The sequence below is a fragment of the Salarias fasciatus genome, chromosome 1 (assembly GCF_902148845.1).
Source record: "Salarias fasciatus chromosome 1, fSalaFa1.1, whole genome shotgun sequence".
In the NCBI taxonomy this organism is placed as follows: domain Eukaryota; kingdom Metazoa; phylum Chordata; class Actinopteri; order Blenniiformes; family Blenniidae; genus Salarias; species Salarias fasciatus.
This window is the reverse complement of record NC_043745.1, coordinates 8,507,359-8,525,641: the sequence shown is the minus strand read 5'-3', so window position 1 is coordinate 8,525,641 and position 18,283 is coordinate 8,507,359. Positions and strand designations below refer to the sequence as shown.

The following is an 18,283-nucleotide window of genomic DNA, read 5'->3' as shown; positions in this document are numbered from 1 at the left end:
GCTTACAGGGATGTCCAGATCAGGCTCTGACGGGAAGAGACACGACCACACAGCCACTGGCTCATGTCAGGAGTCTGAACCTCTGGTCAGTCACCGGAGTGCAGTTTTCCTCTGAAAACATTCACACCGTGTTGGACTGAAGGCTGGACACCTCTGGAAATGCATCCATCCGCTCAACACTCATCAACATCCATTCCTTTTTTAACGTCTTTGTTCAAACTGAAGGAGCTCAGGCATTTCTCATCTGCCACATGTTATAAAGCAGGAGCTGGTCACACTCCTGGAGAGGAAGTGGGACAAAAAAAAAACTACACTAATTAATGAGGATGATTTGAATGCTACCTGGAATCAAATAACAAGCAGAACAGAAGATACGGAATAAAACAGTGTTCATGCATGGTAGATTAGTTCCACTTCTTCCTATGATGAATACAAAACCAGAGCTGAACATGAGCAGGTTGACAATCCAGAATATTTTAGATTTTTTTTTCAAATAAGTCACGCCTGATGAGGTGACAACACCTGGTTAGAAACTAATCAAACTCTAAAATTCATGGTTAACAAAGTTAAGAAAATCCAATGGAATTAATCCAATTGTTTGAGGGAACAGAGAAAATATGTTTGTGTGTAAAAACCCTTCCAGAATGAAAATAAAAAGCGCTTTTCATAGAATCTATGCATGAATGCCTGTTAGCAGTTTGGTGATTTAAAAAAAAAATAAGGCCCACCTGTCAAGTATCCGGAGTTTACCGTTTACACTCCCATCATCAGTGAGATCTGGCTTGAAGACACACACACATGCTGGAGACCCAGTTTAGAGAAAATGTAGCTAATAAAAAAAAAGAGTTGAAGTTTAGCTTTAAAAGTGTTTTTATTTTTAGACAGTTTGAGAGTATTTCTAAAAAGTTCAACTTAAATCATCTTTTTTTTAATGGGTCGAACACTTACTTCAACATATTTGTCTTGATGTGAATAAATCCATTAAATTCATATTTATATTAACTTGTTTGCCTCATGTTCATTTACAAACGCTCAGGTATTTTGATTCAGAGTTTTTGTTAATATTCCAACAGCTGATGTATTTATGAGGTTGTTGCCAGGTGTATCATTGTTTTTACGCATCTGACTCTTTTCGATGATGGACCGATTTACCAGCTGCGCAAATAATGGATCAATGTTGAATGTCACTAAAAACATATTGAGGACTGTTGACGTCGTTTACACAGTCTATGTTGAATTACACAAAACATCCCAGATCAATAAATTGCGCTCATTTCTTTTGATAAAAATAAATGAGATGATCTTTATGCACAAACGCACCAGAATTTGCGCAAACGGTAGATCACACAAAACGCTCCAAAGTACTTGACATAAGGAGGATGAATCTAGGCGGGCTTAATTTCTATTTAAAATCATGTTTCTTCTGCATCTCATGGAAGAGAGTCATTGATGGAGGAGGGAGGGGTTTCTTCAGGTCCGCGGTTCCTCCTCTTTCCTCTCTTATGGATTTATTCCCAATGGTCCCGGAGCTGTGTCTCTGTGTTATTGAAAAACAAATAAAGTCGATTCTTTGAATCCTCGTTGCATTCTTCCTCTGATAAGCGGCTGGTCCTCCGGCTCTGTGTTGAACTCTGGGTGTTTGACCGATGGAAGTCTCCCGGACCGGACTGGATCCCGGAGCGCAGAGACACGGACTCCTCTGAAGCCCCGGAGCCGGGATGCGTCTCCTCGGGCTCCTGCTGCTTCTGGCCGCCGGCAGCGGGCTGCAGCCGCCGGATCAGTTCACCAACCACTGGGCGGTGCGGATCCCGGGGGGTCCGGGGCAGGCGGACACGGTGGCGGCCAGATATGGATACAGGAACCTGGGACAGGTAAGACCCGCTCTGGTTCCTCTGTGCCTGGAAAACAGCTCAGGAAGCCCAATATCAAGCATTATTAATAATATTAACACTGTTCACTATTTCTGTAAAACTATATGAAGCGGAAGTCTTAATTCGCATCAAAGTGATTAAAAAAACAAATAAATTGGAAATATGTACTTGTTATTGATAAAATTGGTGATTTTCACATCTCTAAAGTATTGATATATTCTTGAGTGGCCCTCTAGTGGCATATCATGAGTGGATATAAAACAGAAATGCTGATAATAAGCCAGCTTCATGAGATTTTAACAGTAAAGAGAAAAGAACATCTATGGAATGAAGATAAGATGACACATAATGTTTAGATCCTTATAAGTTGGTAAAAAGATGCCAAAATGTTGGTTTTTGAAACATGATACTCTGTGTAAGAAAGTAAACTGTGTGAGAAAAATCACATTTGGTTTGAATATGAAGGAAAACCAGGCTTTGTGCCAGGCGAGAGCATGTGTTGACAATCCACCTCACATTTTGATGCAATTTTAACAAAAAAAAAAAACAAAACATTTATCCAGTGACATAATCTCTCTGAACACATGTAGAACATTTTAAATCAGAGGTTCTGGTAATAAATACATAAATAAATAAATAAATTGATTGAATGCTGAATATTCTCTGTGATGCTCTTTTTTGGATTTGTTTTGCTCAGATAGGAAGTCTGAAGGATCATTACCACTTCCATCACAGCAGAGTGGTCCGCCGGGCCCCGTACTCTCTGAGGGGCCCCCACAGCTTCATCCACATGGACCCCAAGGTGGGAATCTGTCACGTGGAACTGTGTTCAGCGGAGATTTGTTCCTCCTGTCTGGTTCATTACAATCCTTGCGTATACTCTGGAGCACGGCGGTGGCCAGGGTTCACATATTTCACATATTTTTGTGGTTTTATACAATAAGGAGGTGTGAACTGGAGCACATCATGCTGTGGGACTATTCACATTGTGCTGGAGTTCTGCCAGCTGGACGCATGCTTATGGTCATGTTTGCATTAAGCACCTGGAACACGTGGACCAGGATTCAATCCCCATGCTGCAACTTTTTTTGTTAGAAGTAACGGCGCCATCACATTCAAAAACAGATTATAGCCTTTAAGGGAAGGACAAACTGTCACTCTGCCATTTATTTTAGCACAACATATATTATGAAACATTTATTTCAACAAGTTGGGTTTAGGCAGTCAGAGGTTTTTGTGTTTCCTCCTCAGGTGGACTGGGCCGAGCAGCAGGTGGTGAAACCCAGAGTGAAGAGGTCGGCCCCGATCGACCCCAGCCCCTTTCACTTCAACGACCCTAAATGGGCCAGCATGTGGTACATTGTAAGTATCGTGCTGATAAGTTGCATCGCCGTCTCAGGACAGAAATACCAGGTGCTTTTGTCTTTTTTTTTCCAGCACTGCAACGACAGACGCAGCCAGTGTCGCTCCGAGATGAACATCATGGCCGCCTGGCGGAGAGGATACACCGGCAGGAACGTGGTGATCACCATCCTGGACGACGGCATCGAGAGGAACCATCCAGATCTGCTTCAGAACTACGTATGTGAATCTTAGTATCTGAGTACGGCACAAAACTCGGATGCCTGACTTAAGACGTTCTCTCACTAGTTCTCTCACAGTTTATCAAGTTACTAAACTTCATAATTTCTGTAGGACTATCTGGCAAGTTACGACGTGAACGGGAACGACCACGACCCCACGCCTCGATACGGCTCCCGCAGTGAAAACATGTAAGAAAGAACCTCAATTACTTCGCTCTTCCTTCTCACCTCCGTCTCTCTGCATCCGGCCCTCTGTTCCTTTTTCAGCAAGTCCAGTGTCTTGTTCTGACTCCCGTCGGTACAGATGAGAGAAGTTTGATTTCTCTCCACATTGATGTGGTTGATTTTTCCAGCGCTGTAGCTCTTGGATGAAGACACTGAATACTTTCCAACTGTGAATCAGGTTGTGATTTCTGTGTCTGCTCTTTGACTGATAGACACGGGACTCGGTGTGCAGGTGAAGTGGCAGCAGCGGCCAACAACTCTCACTGCATCATTGGCGTTGCCTACAACGCTCGCATCGGCGGTACGTTTTTATCTTCTTTCCAGCATCGAGCCAGATAAAAGTGAGAAATGTTCATTTTATACTCAAAACGAGGTAAAATGTTGAACAGATGTGAATATCTTACCTTTAAAGCTTGAGTAACTTTCAAATTTCATCAGCAAAGAAGCTCAGACACACTTTCCTCAGCTCGTCTAGAAAAAAAACCCCGTCTTGCTGCCAGATAGAGCTTTAATCTCATTAGCAGGTTCTGCGGTAATTCGGCTCTCCTGACACTGACATGCTTGGTAGACTTCTAGTGGGAGGCTATTAGGAGGAGAAAATGAATCCCACTGCCCCATGAAATAAAAGTCATTTCAGCTGATCGTGTCTGTGAGCAGGGTTTCTTGGTCACGATTCAGGTGGAGTTTTAAGGGGCTGTATCATCCAAAATCTGCCATATTTATCTGATATGAAACAGATCTCACATCAAAATTCACAATACCTTAATGAAGACATCATCAGAGGAATGCCTGTTGCCTTTAGCTTCTAAAAGTGGCTTTCCTACTGTGATGTGTTCATGTTCTTAACATGATCATAACATGTTTCATTTTCTCCAGTGGGTTTCAGTCAGATTTAAGCCTGGAATCATAGTTTTTTAATTGCTTTTTTTTTTTTTCATTTATTGATGCTCAGCATCATAAGCTAAATAATCTTGAACCCTGCTGACTGTTGCCTGCAGGGATTCGGATGCTGGACGGCGACGTGACGGATATCGTGGAGGCCAAGTCTCTGGGAATCCGACCCGACTACATCCACATCTACAGCGCCAGCTGGGGACCCAGAGATGACGGCAAGACAGTGGATGGCCCGGGGCCGCTGACCAAGCAGGCTTTTGAGCAAGGCATCACAAAGGTCATAAAAATAAAGGTGTGAGTTGCTTGTGTGGAGGCACGCGAGCGCATCACAGTGTGTCTGGATCACACAGGGCCGCCGAGGCTTGGGCTCCATTTTTGTGTGGGCTTCAGGTAACGGAGGTGGTCAGGGGGATCACTGCTCGTGTGACGGCTACACCACCAGTATCTACACCATCTCCATCTCCAGCACCACGGAGAATGGAAACAAGCCCTGGTATCTGGAGGCCTGCAGCTCCATCCTGGCCACAACCTACAGCAGCGGAGACTTCAATGAGAGGAAGATTGTGAGTGCTCACCGGTTTCAAGTCATTTAAAAACACTTTCTGGAGCGTTTGTGGTTTGTGATGTAAATGTGAGGCCAGAAGCTGTATCTCATGTCCTTTTCTGTGATTCTGGAAACACAGTGCAGACAGACATGAGACACAGACTGAGCAGGTTATGTTCAAGGAGGTGCATCCAGAAACACAAGTGGTATCGGACTGTGTGAGGCTGTCGCGACAAAACAGACACAAAATAATACACACACACACACAGACACACACACACACGCACACGCACAGCTGTCTTTTCTCATTTCATCCAGAAAACAATGGGCAGTGTATTGCAATCTGTTGTTCGTGATTTAAGTTTTAAAGATAGAAGAAAGGGCAGAACCTGCAGGCTGATTGTGTCCATCTGGACTTTATTGGTAAATTCATAAAAAACAGAGTCAAACCAACATCCGTCAGGTTATTTGATCATAAATGAGCAAACCAATGGGGAAAATGTGAATCTAAAGAAAATACCACAACAAGAGAAAAAATAAACAATGCCTCGTATATCCATCCAACCATCCATCCATTCTGTGTCCAGCATGATGCATAAAAGGGCATTTTGGGAAAAAGGAGATAAGAGAAGTTCAGCCATGTTTTCCACAGCTTGCTCCAGGTTAATTTTGCCAACTCGAATCATTCCCAAGTCAACCAAGAGGAGGCATCTCCTTCTGAAGCCTCATCCTGCTCTCCTCAGTGAGGAAATAGATTTAGAATTACTCCAGTAGTGCACGATGTGTTCAAAAGTAGTTCTAAATTGTGTGTTTCAATGTGGGAAAAGCCCAAAGATGAGCAGCGGCTGTGGTTCGTCCGGAGATGGACAGGAGGAGAAACACAAGAGGAATGTTTGTAACTAGATTACCAGATTCAGATGTTTTACCTGACAGCTCTAATCCAGAGCTGACAGGTACTGAGTCTCCTGCGTGGCATTTAAATATTCAGTTTTTGTTTTAAATCTGTTTTGTGGTATTTTAAGAGGACAGATTTGGATGATGACTGATTGACTTGGGGTACAGCAGCAGTGCTTATCTCTGGATAAACAGGTGTAGAAGACGATTAGATAATGAGATGCTGATAACAAACACCCACAGACTCTCTGGGTCAAGGTCTGCCAGCAGACCCGGTACAACGCCCACACGCCACGCTCAGGGTGCATGAACCTTGTTTGACCGCATCGTGGTGACTCGCCACAACACAAACTTTAACCCAACAACCCTTCAGTTTACGTCCCAGACAGGCGAGGAGGTCACTCTGTATGATTTTGAGGTCTGCTCTGGATCATATAAAACATGCTTCCATGTTATATCTCTGCTTGACTGAAATAATAAAACGCATGTTGATCGAGGAAAGCCCATTCTAAATCACTGAATCCTTTGCGTCCTGGCAGTTTACCACCGATGCGTCGCAGCGCTGCACCGACGCCCACACTGGCACGTCTGTCTCTGCTCCCATGGTGGCCGGCGTCATCGCGCTCGCTCTGGAGGCCAAGTCAGTTCACTCTTCCACAGCACCATCTATACTTTTATATTACACAGAAAACAAGTAAAAGCCAGAAAATAGCACACAGCAGTTGCTTTTGATTGTCTACGGAGGCAACATCCATTAACAACAAGAAAAACTAAAATTCATGCAAATAAATTGATGTGCAGTGTGTAAAGTGATTGGCTGCTTTCCTTCAGTGCATTTTGAAACGGTTCAAATCAGCTCAGCTTTTAGCAGATTCGCTGCTGGTACTATGGCCAGACGCTTTTCCGCACCTGGCTCACCACGACTTCTATGTGTGAACTTCATTCGTTTACATTCTCAGTCTTCTGATCTAATCTTTTCTGAATTTCATTTTGTGCTTGGGGGAAGTATGCCATTTCCAGCCGATCATTCTTTTGTAAACATGCTTAAAGGGCACAAAACCTTCATTTCAGTGCTGCTTTCTAGACATCGCCTCAGTCATGGCATTATCCCTGGTTCAGGGACTAAACACATAGAAACTGAAAGTTTACACATTATATTCTCAAATATCTTTAAATCAGAAACTCATCAGAAAGTCAGGCAATGATTCATCTTGAGGTTTTCTTGTGTTTTTTCACACTAAATGTGATTTGTGTGGCCTAATTTATAACTTCATTTAATCATTGTGAAAGGGAGTTTTTTTTTTCTACCAGTTTTGGATGAGGCTAAAACTGGAATGAAGTTTTCACCGAGGCAGAAACTAAACTAGCTCTCTTTGTTCAGATAAGATAAAGAGTGTGTGTGTTTGCTGCAGCCGCTTACTGACGTGGAGGGATGTGCAGCACCTGCTGGTGAGGACGTCCAGACCAGCTCACCTGAAGGACGATGACTGGAAGACCAACGCTGCCGGACGCAGAGGCACACTGCTCCCCTCTTCTGTTAAACACTCCAAGAACGAGCATGCCTGAAGCTCCGAGCTGATCTTCTGTGTCTGCCTCTGTTTCACGCTCTTCCTCAGTCAGCCACCTGTACGGCTTCGGCCTGGTGGATGCAGAGGCCATGGTGCTGGAGGCTGCCAGGTGGAGGACCGTTCCTCCTCAGCACACCTGCACACAGATGCCAGAGCGACGGACCAGGTGAGAACGTACAGCTGTGAGTCCTTCCACCTCACAGATCTGCTTTGAGAGTCAGATCTGGAGCCTGTTCTGCATCACGGGATGCAGTGTGGACGTGTGGCCAAACACAGAATAATAGATAACGACACGCTGTCGATCCAGTTCAGTGAACAAGAAATGATCCACAATGATTAGAACCTTGCCACCATGTTGTAATGCTGTTGAAGGGTTTTTACTCTTGTGCGTGGATGTATGTTTCCACTTTATGTTTAAGTGCGTGCAGGAGATTTCATGTGTTCCCTTCAGAAAATTAGAAATTGCATGTGGATATTTTGCCTGTTAAACTAATAAAAAAAAAAGCACAGCACACATCTGGTGATCAGGAACTCAGAAAACCGTTGAACCCACGAAGACAGTCTTGTCTTATTTATTTTTTTAAGATTATCAATCCTTCAAGGTTTCAAACAGCATCAAACAGTTCTTTTGTAACTGCTATAATAATAATAATACATTTTATTTATAATGCACTTTCCATTTCAAAAAAGATCTCAAAGTGCCAACTGCTGGATTTATCACAGAAGCACCATCTACTGTTTGACCATTTATAAAACAGAAGATATATCAAAACACAGAAGGCAGCATAACATACACATCTTTTCATACTGCTATGGAAATTGGGGGAAATGTGTCTCTTTTACTGCAGAACTTCAACTTCTGCCACAGCCATTCTTATGGGACCATATAACTTAGAAATTGTCATATGTAGCTAAATAGATTACCTGGAAAAAAGGGAAAATGAACAAAAACATAAATGACATTTAAGGCAGGTTACATGCATCGTAGATAATGTTGTTGAAGCAGAAGATCTCTTCTTGGAACACACTCCTTGATCCCTCAGCAGTGAAGACAGAAGTCTGTACTTTGAAAGTGTTTTAATAATCGCCGTGTTTTTCTCAGACACATCCATCCTGGTCAAAGCCTGAACAGCAGCGTTTTCACCTCTGGATGCTCGCAAGACCCCGAGCAGCACGTGGACCACCTGGAGCACGTGGTGGTGAAGGTTCTGCTCGTCCACCCGCGGCGAGGAGACCTGGAGATCCACCTCGTCTCCCCGTCTGGAACCAGATCGCAGCTGCTGGCCCCCAGGTGAGAGCGGCGCCGCACACAGGAACACAGCGATGAAGAAGAGGCCAGAGCAGCGAAATGCCCAAGGTGGCGTCCACTCAGACATTTCTATTCATTCCTGATTTACACAGTTTTTGAATTTGTGTGATCAGACGATTCAAAAGAGGCTTTTAAATCAGAATTTTTCCCTCAGCTGTGCTCTCTCTCATCACTCTTTTATCCTCTTGACGTTGAGAAATAGTTGGACGCTGTAACACCAGGCATTCTTCATTAAATACTTCAAAAAAAGGCAGAGAAAAGATTTTTTTGTGGTTTTCTGGCTTGTCTGCGTAGAGCTGCTGGATCAAATATTTGCATTCTGCAGCATTACAAATTACATTTGGAACCAACGCTGACAAAGACGTGCGTGGTTGAGGTGAAGCAAACATCTGCAGCAGGATTTAAAAGTGAGCTTTGATAATCCTCAGGTACCAGGAATTGGTGCTACATGTGTTTACAAAGTTAGATAAAGACTTTAGTCTCTCTAAAGGATTTCCGAGGAGTCTGGGTCCTTCAGAGATGATTGAGCACTGGCTGGAAACTATATTTTTAAAGAATATATTGTAGTTACCATTCCAGACTCTGCTGCAGCTGCTAATCATTTCTTCCACAAGTGAGAAGGAGCAGGATGCTCTCTATAAGGGAAGAGTTCATTATTAGGGATGCACGATATTATCGGCACAATATCGGTATCGCCTGATGTTTATTGTGTTTATTGGTATCTGCAGATATGAACATTTCTGCCGATATTCACAGCCGATAAGGTGACGTAGTAATTGGGCGCGTGCTGTGATGTCCATAGTGCGGCAAAAAAAAAAAAGTTTTTAATTGAAATGGTTTTGTTCTTTATCCTCATTCCCTATACTGAAATGGACTGGCATTTTAGGTCTGAGCTAGCTAGTTTAAATTTTTGCACTGCTTGTTTTTTGTTAAAGCACTTTGTTAGTATTATTTCAGGGAAGCACCCTGCAAGTCGGCTGTTCAGTTCGGATTATTATTGTTTTCCATCCGAAAAAGCTCCTTAAATAAAATGTAGCACTTCATTTATTTGCACTGCAGAGCTCTGTGTCTGTCACCAGGTTGTTACAGTAGCTCTATAGTGAAATGCAACTCGGTTATGTGTAAATATGCATTGTACATTTAAAGTTCATGTGATCTAAGAAATTATTTTTCTGAGTTTGAAAAAATAATACATTTCTTATTTATGGTAAAATCAAATGTTTTTTGTCTTGTTTTATGTGTGTTTCTTAAACAAATAAGACTGTCACAATAGGAGTAACATGTAAATTCCAGTACAGGAGAGACTTAGCTTTCTTTGCAGTGAAAAAAAAAAACCTTGTGATTATCGGTATCGGTATCGGCCAAAAGGGGTTTCGATATATCGGCATATCGGATAGCGGCAAAAATCCAATATTGTGCATCCCTATTAATTATTTATCTGCATTGCAAGGAATGTAGTTGTTTAAGGTTTGAAAACAATATAGCAATATATCAATATTAAAACCTGATGTTGGTTTAATATTTAGGGATTGATTCTTTATAAAAAGAAAACTACCATCGATGTTTAACTTTAAAAATACATCTCTAAAAACTCAGTATGTTTGAATCAGCGTGCAGCACAATGAATGGAGAAGCAGGTGTGTTAAACATAAGACCTGCAGGCCAAAATTTGCCCACCAGGGGTCATTCTGGGTTACAGGATAAAGTTTACAGTGAAAACATCAACTTTAATTCTTCAATAAAAGTAACTGCTGCTTCTAATGTTTTCACTGGAGATTATTCTGTTTTAGAAAGAGTAGCTGACAAAACAATGACCAATAATGTAATAATGTGTCAATAACGTGTAAAGATATTGATCTGTTATTGTAATAACATTGAGTAAGTAATGCCAAATGCATGTCTTTGATTGATCCTGCATTAAAAAAATATTTTTATATGTATTAACTGCAACCAGTAATGTAATAATGCACAAACGAGGCTGCATTTCTTTGAAACAAAAGCTTTTTGCAGGTTTTGTGTAGTTAGCATATTAAAAAGTTAGATATAGTGGATGGAATAGTCACACTCTGCAACATTCTCTATAATGACAAGTTGTTATAATATTGGTGTTATCACACTCAGAATTGCCAAAAGCATTTTGTTGTTTGTCGTTGATCCATTTTTGGCTGTTACACAGCTTCTGAGCTGCTGATGTCGGGTTGTTTCAAACCTTATCGTGAAGGTGAATTTGTGAAAACATTCATAAATAAACAAACCATTTGTCTTCACCATCTTTAGTCTAACGCACAGGACAAGAATGGATTTCATATCTTTCATTAGGTTTCTCAAATAAAGTCATTTATTGAATCCAACTGAAGTCAAGAAAAAGATTTTAAGCTATTTCAAGATATTCAAACAGTTCAGAGCCGCATGTTGATTTGCTGCTTTTAGGGGTTTTATGCTGTTATCTAATATATTCTTGATAAATTGTTTGTTTCTTTTTGTCTGTTTGTTTGTTTTGTTTACTGGTGGAGCCTGTTTAAGATCAGTTTGTTGCCACACTGATCTGTCGCATAAATGTCTGAATCATATATGAACATCTGTCCACGTGATCATTTGTTTGATTTATTATTACAAACTATTTAGTTATGATGCACTATGGAGAAAATGCTGGGTTTTTTTCCCATAATCCATCTGAACATGTGCAACTTGTGGTGCTGGTCAGACCAGAATAAATAAAAGCGGTGCGATGGCCTCTGTGTCGCTGCTTTCTCCCACGACCTGAAGTGAAGCCAGACAGGCTGGAGCTGAGGTCAAAGGCCATCAGTGCTCTTTCTCATCAGAAAGGCTTGTTCTCCTTGTCTGGTTTACTGCTGTATTCATATATTCCGATACCGAAGCCTCATTCTCATCACTGTATTTTATTTGTAGTAATGTAACTTCACTTAACATGACTGAGCAATATTTTATGAAATCATTTAGTTAATTGCACTGATATTCACACTTGTGCTGCTAAAATTATTTTGTTGAAATCAATCATAGATGTAATGATACATCTCAACTCAGGGCTTCTCTGAGGTTCATCTGGTGTAAGATTTGTTGTGATATTTGTAAAAATTGCTGCTTTTCCAGAGTAAAGACTTTGTGAATATTGCATTTATTTGCAGTCTCATGCAGAATCTGTCAGTGCAAAGGTTAATGGTGTGAGAAACACAGATAAGGACTGATCAGCAGGGTGAAGCACTGGCACATAAACTCTGACAGAACAGCAGCTATTAACATCTATTGTTTAGTCTTGAGGAGTAAGATTCAAACAGTGTATTCTGAATGAAGTGGGCCACGAACACATAGCAGACTATGATACGTAACCAGGCATGACCAACAGCATTTATACTCTCCATTTAATCAGAAAGTGTTGAGTTATGGTCGTTTAACTCAAATTAAAAGGAAGTTTTTGATTTGTATTGGTGGAGAATATTAAATTTAATAATGAATACCATCTACCATTTCCCTCTACCATCAGACAGGGGGTGCTGCAGCATTTCAGAACCCTGAGAACAAATATTATTGCTTTTAACAAATACTCTGAATAAATAGAGCAGCAACAATGATGAATATGAACCACTTAAATCTAAAGAGAGCACTGACATTCAAACACATGCTTATGTTCCCTTTCTGGGATAAAGTGTGTGTGCTCCGTTCTGCACTCAGCCTGTGAAGCTACAGGCAGACGGCCACACTGTGTTGCTGAGTATTGTTGTATTAGGTGACAGTTACATTTTCCTCTTGTCAGTTTAACTCCTTGTTGTTCCTCAGATTGTTTGACAATTCCAACAAGGGCTTCATGAACTGGGAGTTCATGTCAGTGCATTTCTGGGGTGAAAGGTCAGAGGGCATATGGACCCTGGAGATCACCGACTCACCATCAAAGCTGCGCAACCCAGAGGTGTTTGGTGAGGCCAGTGAAACTCATACTGATCCTGGCTCAGGTTTAACTAGTAATTACAATATCCTGTTTTATTGGCTCAGGGAACCTTAAAGAGTGGACTCTGGTCCTTCACGGCACGTCTCAGGCCCCCGACAGCCCTCAGCTCTCTCGCTCAAGGATGCTGAAGGTCCCGGTCTCAGAGGAGATCCTGGAGGAGCCTGAAGTCCAGGAGGAGGAGTACATTGGTGAGCAATGATAATGAACGGAAACGCCTTCCATATTGATTTAATCCAGGCTTGGATGATGTGGATCCGGAGTCCAACGCAGAGTGAGCCGGAGTGTCTGTATAAAATGAACGCAGGGTCAGGGAGAACATGCAAACCCCACACAGAAAGTCACCGCCTGGTACTCTTGATAGGACCTTTGTCTTGTTTTAGAACGTCTCTACAAGCTTAGCCACATAAACAAAATGTGTGCTCCTTCCACGGCAGCCTGTCTGTCCTGTCCCTCGTCTTTCAGCAGAATAAAATCTCCACAGATCTAAATCTGAGAGAGATTCTGCTGATCTGCGCCGACACTCGCCTGTGACGAATGTGTTTGCGTTTAGTCTGGGATGAAACAAATATCATTTGGTGGCCAACAGTGGGAGTCAAGAACATCGTGTCCTCATGTCTGTGCAATCAAAACTTCGGGAAAAAACTCTATTTAATATATTTCTCAGCATTCCTTACAGTCCACATAAAACCTGTTATATGAGTCTGGACCTGCATGAAAGTCAGCAGCTGCCTCACGAGTTGGCTGAAGCAAACGACAAGTCTACTCGACAGATGTTACAAATAAATGTGACTGTATTATTATAGGATTACTATTATTCTTACGCATATTTCTTCAAAGAGTACGAGACTTCTGGTAAAACCTCCACATTACTTTCCAACTGGTCTTTGTACTTTCTACAGTCAGTCGGCTTTGAATTGAGTCAAGGTGGTTTCATTATTGCAACTCATGGTTTAAAAGCACAGACCTCTGGCTGCACATTGTGGCTGATAACAAGGCAATAAAAGGCTGAAAAAATGTTCATAATAAATGGTTTTCAGGTGCTGGTGGCCACACAATAGAGAAAAGCGGAGCGTTAAACCACAGAAACAAAACCATGATAGTCAGTGACGGTGGTGGAAATGATGCTGCAGGAGTGTTTTTCAGTCTGTGGGCCGACGTGAAAAGAAAACCATCAAAATAGAGGATGACATGAAGATTCTTCAGATAAATGTGAGACAATCTCTAGAGAAATTCAAGATAAACAGAAAAAAATAGTGACGAGCCTAAAACTAGTTTTTGTGTTGTTTTCAAGAGTGAGACGTGGGGTGATACTCAAGAAAAACCAGCATAATTTATAATCTTCCACATATGATCAGTCACAGTTAACAGCCACAGGGTTGGATGATGATGATGATGATGATGATGATGATGATGATGATGATGATTATGGCTATGGCTATAATAACAATGAGGATGTAACAAGGATGACAGCATTGCTGTTGCTAATTGCTGATAATGAATGACAGTGACAACAGTAACATAAATATGATAATGACTGTAATGAGGAGGAGGAGGAGATGATGAAGGCTCTCACGGCCATGATGTGTTGTTGTTTCAGGACCGTGTCACAGTGAGTGTGGAGAGCGGGGCTGTGACGGACCGGACGCTGAACACTGCCTGAGCTGCGTCCACTTCAGCCTGGGCAGCCTGAGAAGCGGCAGGTCAGCTCTCCTCATGTTGCTCGAGGGAAAAAAGCCTGAAAGTAACTCTGATTTGTAGATTTTTACCGTATCTTTAGAGTAGAAAATCTGATCAGTAGCATTTTTTTTTATCAGCATGTCTGCATCAGTACTTCCCGATAGAGTTCAGATGAACCTGTAACACTGCACCTGTGTGTGTGTGTGTGTGTGTGTGTGTGTGTGTGTGTGTGTGTGTGTGTTCTCGTATTTCTATCCTTGTTGGGGCCAAATGTCCCCACAAGGATAGCAAAACGTGAAACGACGTGCCTTGTGGGGACCTTTTTCCGGTCCTAAGTAGGAGAAACAGTGTTTTCTTGACCATGTTGTTGTTACTGAAAAAAGTAAAAGTGCAAAAACATTTCTTTAGGGTGAGGCTTTGTTGTGGTGTGGGTTAGGGTTAGGGTAAGGGTCAGGGTTAGGGGCTAGACATGAATGGGAGTCAATGGACGGTCCCCACAAGGATAGAAATACAAGACTGTGCGTGTGTGTGTGTGTGTGTGTGCGTGCGTGCATGCAGAGCTTGTGTGAGCCACTGTCCGCCGGGACACTACGAGGACGCAGCATCTCGCCGGTGTAAACGCTGCTATAAGGGCTGTGAGAAATGCTCCGGGCCGTCAGCCGGCGACTGTCTCTCCTGCCGACGAGGCTTTTACCTGAACACGCTCAACTCCAGCTGCACCGACATCTGCCCTCCGGGATGCTTCGCTGATGAAGGTGAGTCGACGCAGAATGTGTTGTGGCTGAACCTGCGTCATGCTGCCGTACTCGCACGTTAAACGTGTTTATCGTTGGACAGATCAGAGGCAGTGTCTGAAGTGTCAGGACGGCTGCCGGACCTGTCTGAGGCTCGCAGACCGCTGCACCGCATGCCGTGGAGGCTACAGGTGAGTAAAGACAGGGGGACTTTCTGTTAGATTCCACTTTAAAACTCTAACTGCAGCAGAGCTGTTTGTTTCCCGTCAGCCTGGCGGGGATGACGTGTGTGCCTGAATGCACCGATGGGACGTTTGTCCGTCTGGAGGACATGACCTGCAGCCGCTGCCATTCGTCCTGCAAGACTTGTACAGGTCAGTCCAGTTCTAATCCAGTTTGATTTATTCTCGTAAGGACAGAAGGCTCCATGGCGGCACAGTCTGCAGACATTTCTCACAAGCTGAACAATTGAACCTGGTGTCAGCTGGAATAGCTTCACATTCGGTTTGGTGTTCCGCAGGGCCGGGCAGGGAGGAGTGCATCCAGTGCGCCGAGGGCTTCCTGCAGCAGGAGTGGCAGTGTGTGCAGGCGTGCACTCCCGGGTTTTACTCTGCAGAGGCAGAGGGAGTGCCGCACAGGATCTGCCAGAGGTGGCTGCAGCGTCACTCTGAGCTCTGAGCTTCGTCAGTGTTTCCCTCTACAGACACCCTGGGATCAACAGATGCAGCTGCACTTTTATTTAAAAACATATTCAGTCATAATTCTGTTAATGCAGCCAGAGGTGGAAAATAACAGTATTCATACTGCAATACTGGACATGAGAATGTTATAGGGGAATAGGTTCATGCTGTTCCACTACAATCTACCGTAACCCCACATTTACCCAGAATGCTTTGCAATTTACTGCATACACCTTTTTTCTGTCTTCCTCTTCATCTGACTTTATGATTGTTTAAATTTCAGAATCTATTAAGGCTTCTATTTCAAAGAAATGATTCACGTCTCTGCTGTGTCTCCAGATGTGAAGAAAACTGCCTGAACTGCAGCGGCCCTGGAACGAGCTGCACTCAGTGCAAAGCAGATTACAGTCTGATCAGAAAGACCTGCTTAGTGAAAGCTTCCTGTAACGACGGTAAGAGGGAAACTCGTTTATTCATCTTCATGCCCCTGACCTCTTGAAGCCATCGCTGTCACAGTTTGATACAAGTGTCTGCTATTAAAAGATTAATGATATTGCTGCGGCACAAACATAAAATATGTACGTGTGTGTGTGTGTTCCTCCATGGACATGACTGACATTTATATAAAGTAAAACTGAGTAAGGATATTTGCACAATCAACACATGGATGATAGTGAGTGGGTTCAGTTTGTGTCTCATCCACTTAATTCATGGAAAACAGATAATTGTCTTATTTTGGCGTTCAGACTCTATTCTGAGCTTGTGATTCTGACTCAGACTCCTTTTACCATCAACTGATTTTACAGCAAACTAATAAAGCATGAACACCAACAACCTGTGTGAGCTTTATCTCCAGAAATCACTGAAAACATGACTTTAGTTGGAGAAGTATATATTATTTCATTTTGTCACAGCATTAAATTGTTTGATAAAAGTAAAAACATGTGCTTCTTTGCCTCATAATAGATGTTTTCCTTGTAAAACCGGACCACATGGGGCCTGTTGTTGGAACTAGAAGTGTTAAAACTGTGACAATAAGTCGTGTTTTCCTGCAGTGAATGAGCTGGAGGTTGAGTTTTACCGCCGTCAGTCTGACTCCCTGCTGCCTTTGCGTTTTCCAGCCGAGGAGGTTTTCTGTGAGACGGTCAAGTCCAACCGTCTGTGTGAGAGGAAGTTTTACCGCCAGTTCTGCTGCCGCACCTGTCTGATGAACGGATGAGGATCCGATCACACATTTCCTTCTTCTCAAGCAGCTCCAGGACTAAAAGGCTCTAGTCTGATCAAACTTCAGTGAGCCACTGTCATTTCTATCAGAAAGACTATAATTTGTGTTGTTTGTTAAACAGCTGGAGAGTCTCACTGGAATGAAGCTCTCTCTTTATTTTTATTCAACTTGCAGAAGCCAAATGTGATTTCCATACATCATTTTCTGTATTAAGTGTGTTTGCTGAATGTATATTAACACAGTTCACATCATTGAAACTGTTTTTAGAAGTTGTGTGATGCTGAATGTCACCAAACACTATTTTTATTCTTGTATTTAAAGATTATTTTCAGATGAGTTTAATAAACAAACTTTAATGAACTCTGTGTGACTCTGTCTTCTTTTGCACACATCTGGTTTCAGCTTTATGAAGAAGTTACTTTACTCCTCACTACTTCCTGCATGGGTCAACGGCTCAGCTCAGGTCAAAGGTCAGTGAGTGAACTCATTTGTTTCAGCTGCTTCGATCAATACATAAACTTGAGTCAATGATGCTGTTAATTTAACTAGTATTAATTGATGCATTAATACTAACTATATCCTGCTGCGGTTTCAAACATAACGCCACAAAAACTTGATAGAGTCTGACAAAAAACGAGCAGACAAACTCTGAAGTGGGATATCTAATTTTTTGCCTTGTCATTTACTAGAAATGCATTGACTGACAATCAGTGATGATGCAAGCCTTTTGTTTTTCAGATGTGTGAATTTCTCTAGAACTTGATTGCGTAAATCGATCCTGTGGTTAATCTGTTGCACAGTGAAGCCGCTCCGATGCTGCAAAGCTCTGCACACAGGCGACGAACAGTCAGCACAATAACTTTAAATTCGAAAATAATTCCACACTGTAGTGAAATATTTTGCTGTATTTGGGGGGGGAAAAAGCCCTTCATATGTACAATTAGAATCAGTGTTATTAATTAAGGTCAAAATGCACAATTTAGATCAAGCCAACACCTCATTTCAAACATCTCTGATATTTAAATCTACTGAAGCATCATGAATGGAAGAATGAGAAACAAAATCCAAATTCTTTAAAGCTTGTCTTGTTTCTATTGTTTTAACAATGACTCTGT

The 18,283-nt window shown here is 42.3% G+C and overlaps 1 protein-coding gene across 1 annotated transcript; it reads left to right on the top strand.

Annotated features, from left to right (window-relative positions):
• The first annotated feature begins 1,718 nt into the window (after window positions 1–1,718).
• Window positions 1,719–17,495, top strand: pcsk6 (proprotein convertase subtilisin/kexin type 6). The gene is made up of 21 exons (XM_030088637.1): window positions 1,719–1,871; window positions 2,569–2,673; window positions 3,123–3,233; window positions 3,309–3,452; window positions 3,567–3,643; window positions 3,892–3,980; window positions 4,678–4,850; window positions 4,924–5,136; window positions 6,551–6,651; window positions 7,424–7,527; window positions 7,628–7,745; window positions 8,682–8,870; window positions 12,684–12,820; window positions 12,897–13,040; window positions 14,450–14,552; window positions 15,088–15,284; window positions 15,367–15,454; window positions 15,534–15,637; window positions 15,784–15,913; window positions 16,283–16,395; window positions 17,065–17,495. Exons 1-21 carry the CDS (start codon window positions 1,719–1,721, stop codon window positions 17,160–17,162), a joined length of 2,691 nt encoding a protein of 896 aa, XP_029944497.1. The 3' UTR covers window positions 17,163–17,495.
• Window positions 17,496–18,283: the final 788 nt, after the last annotated feature.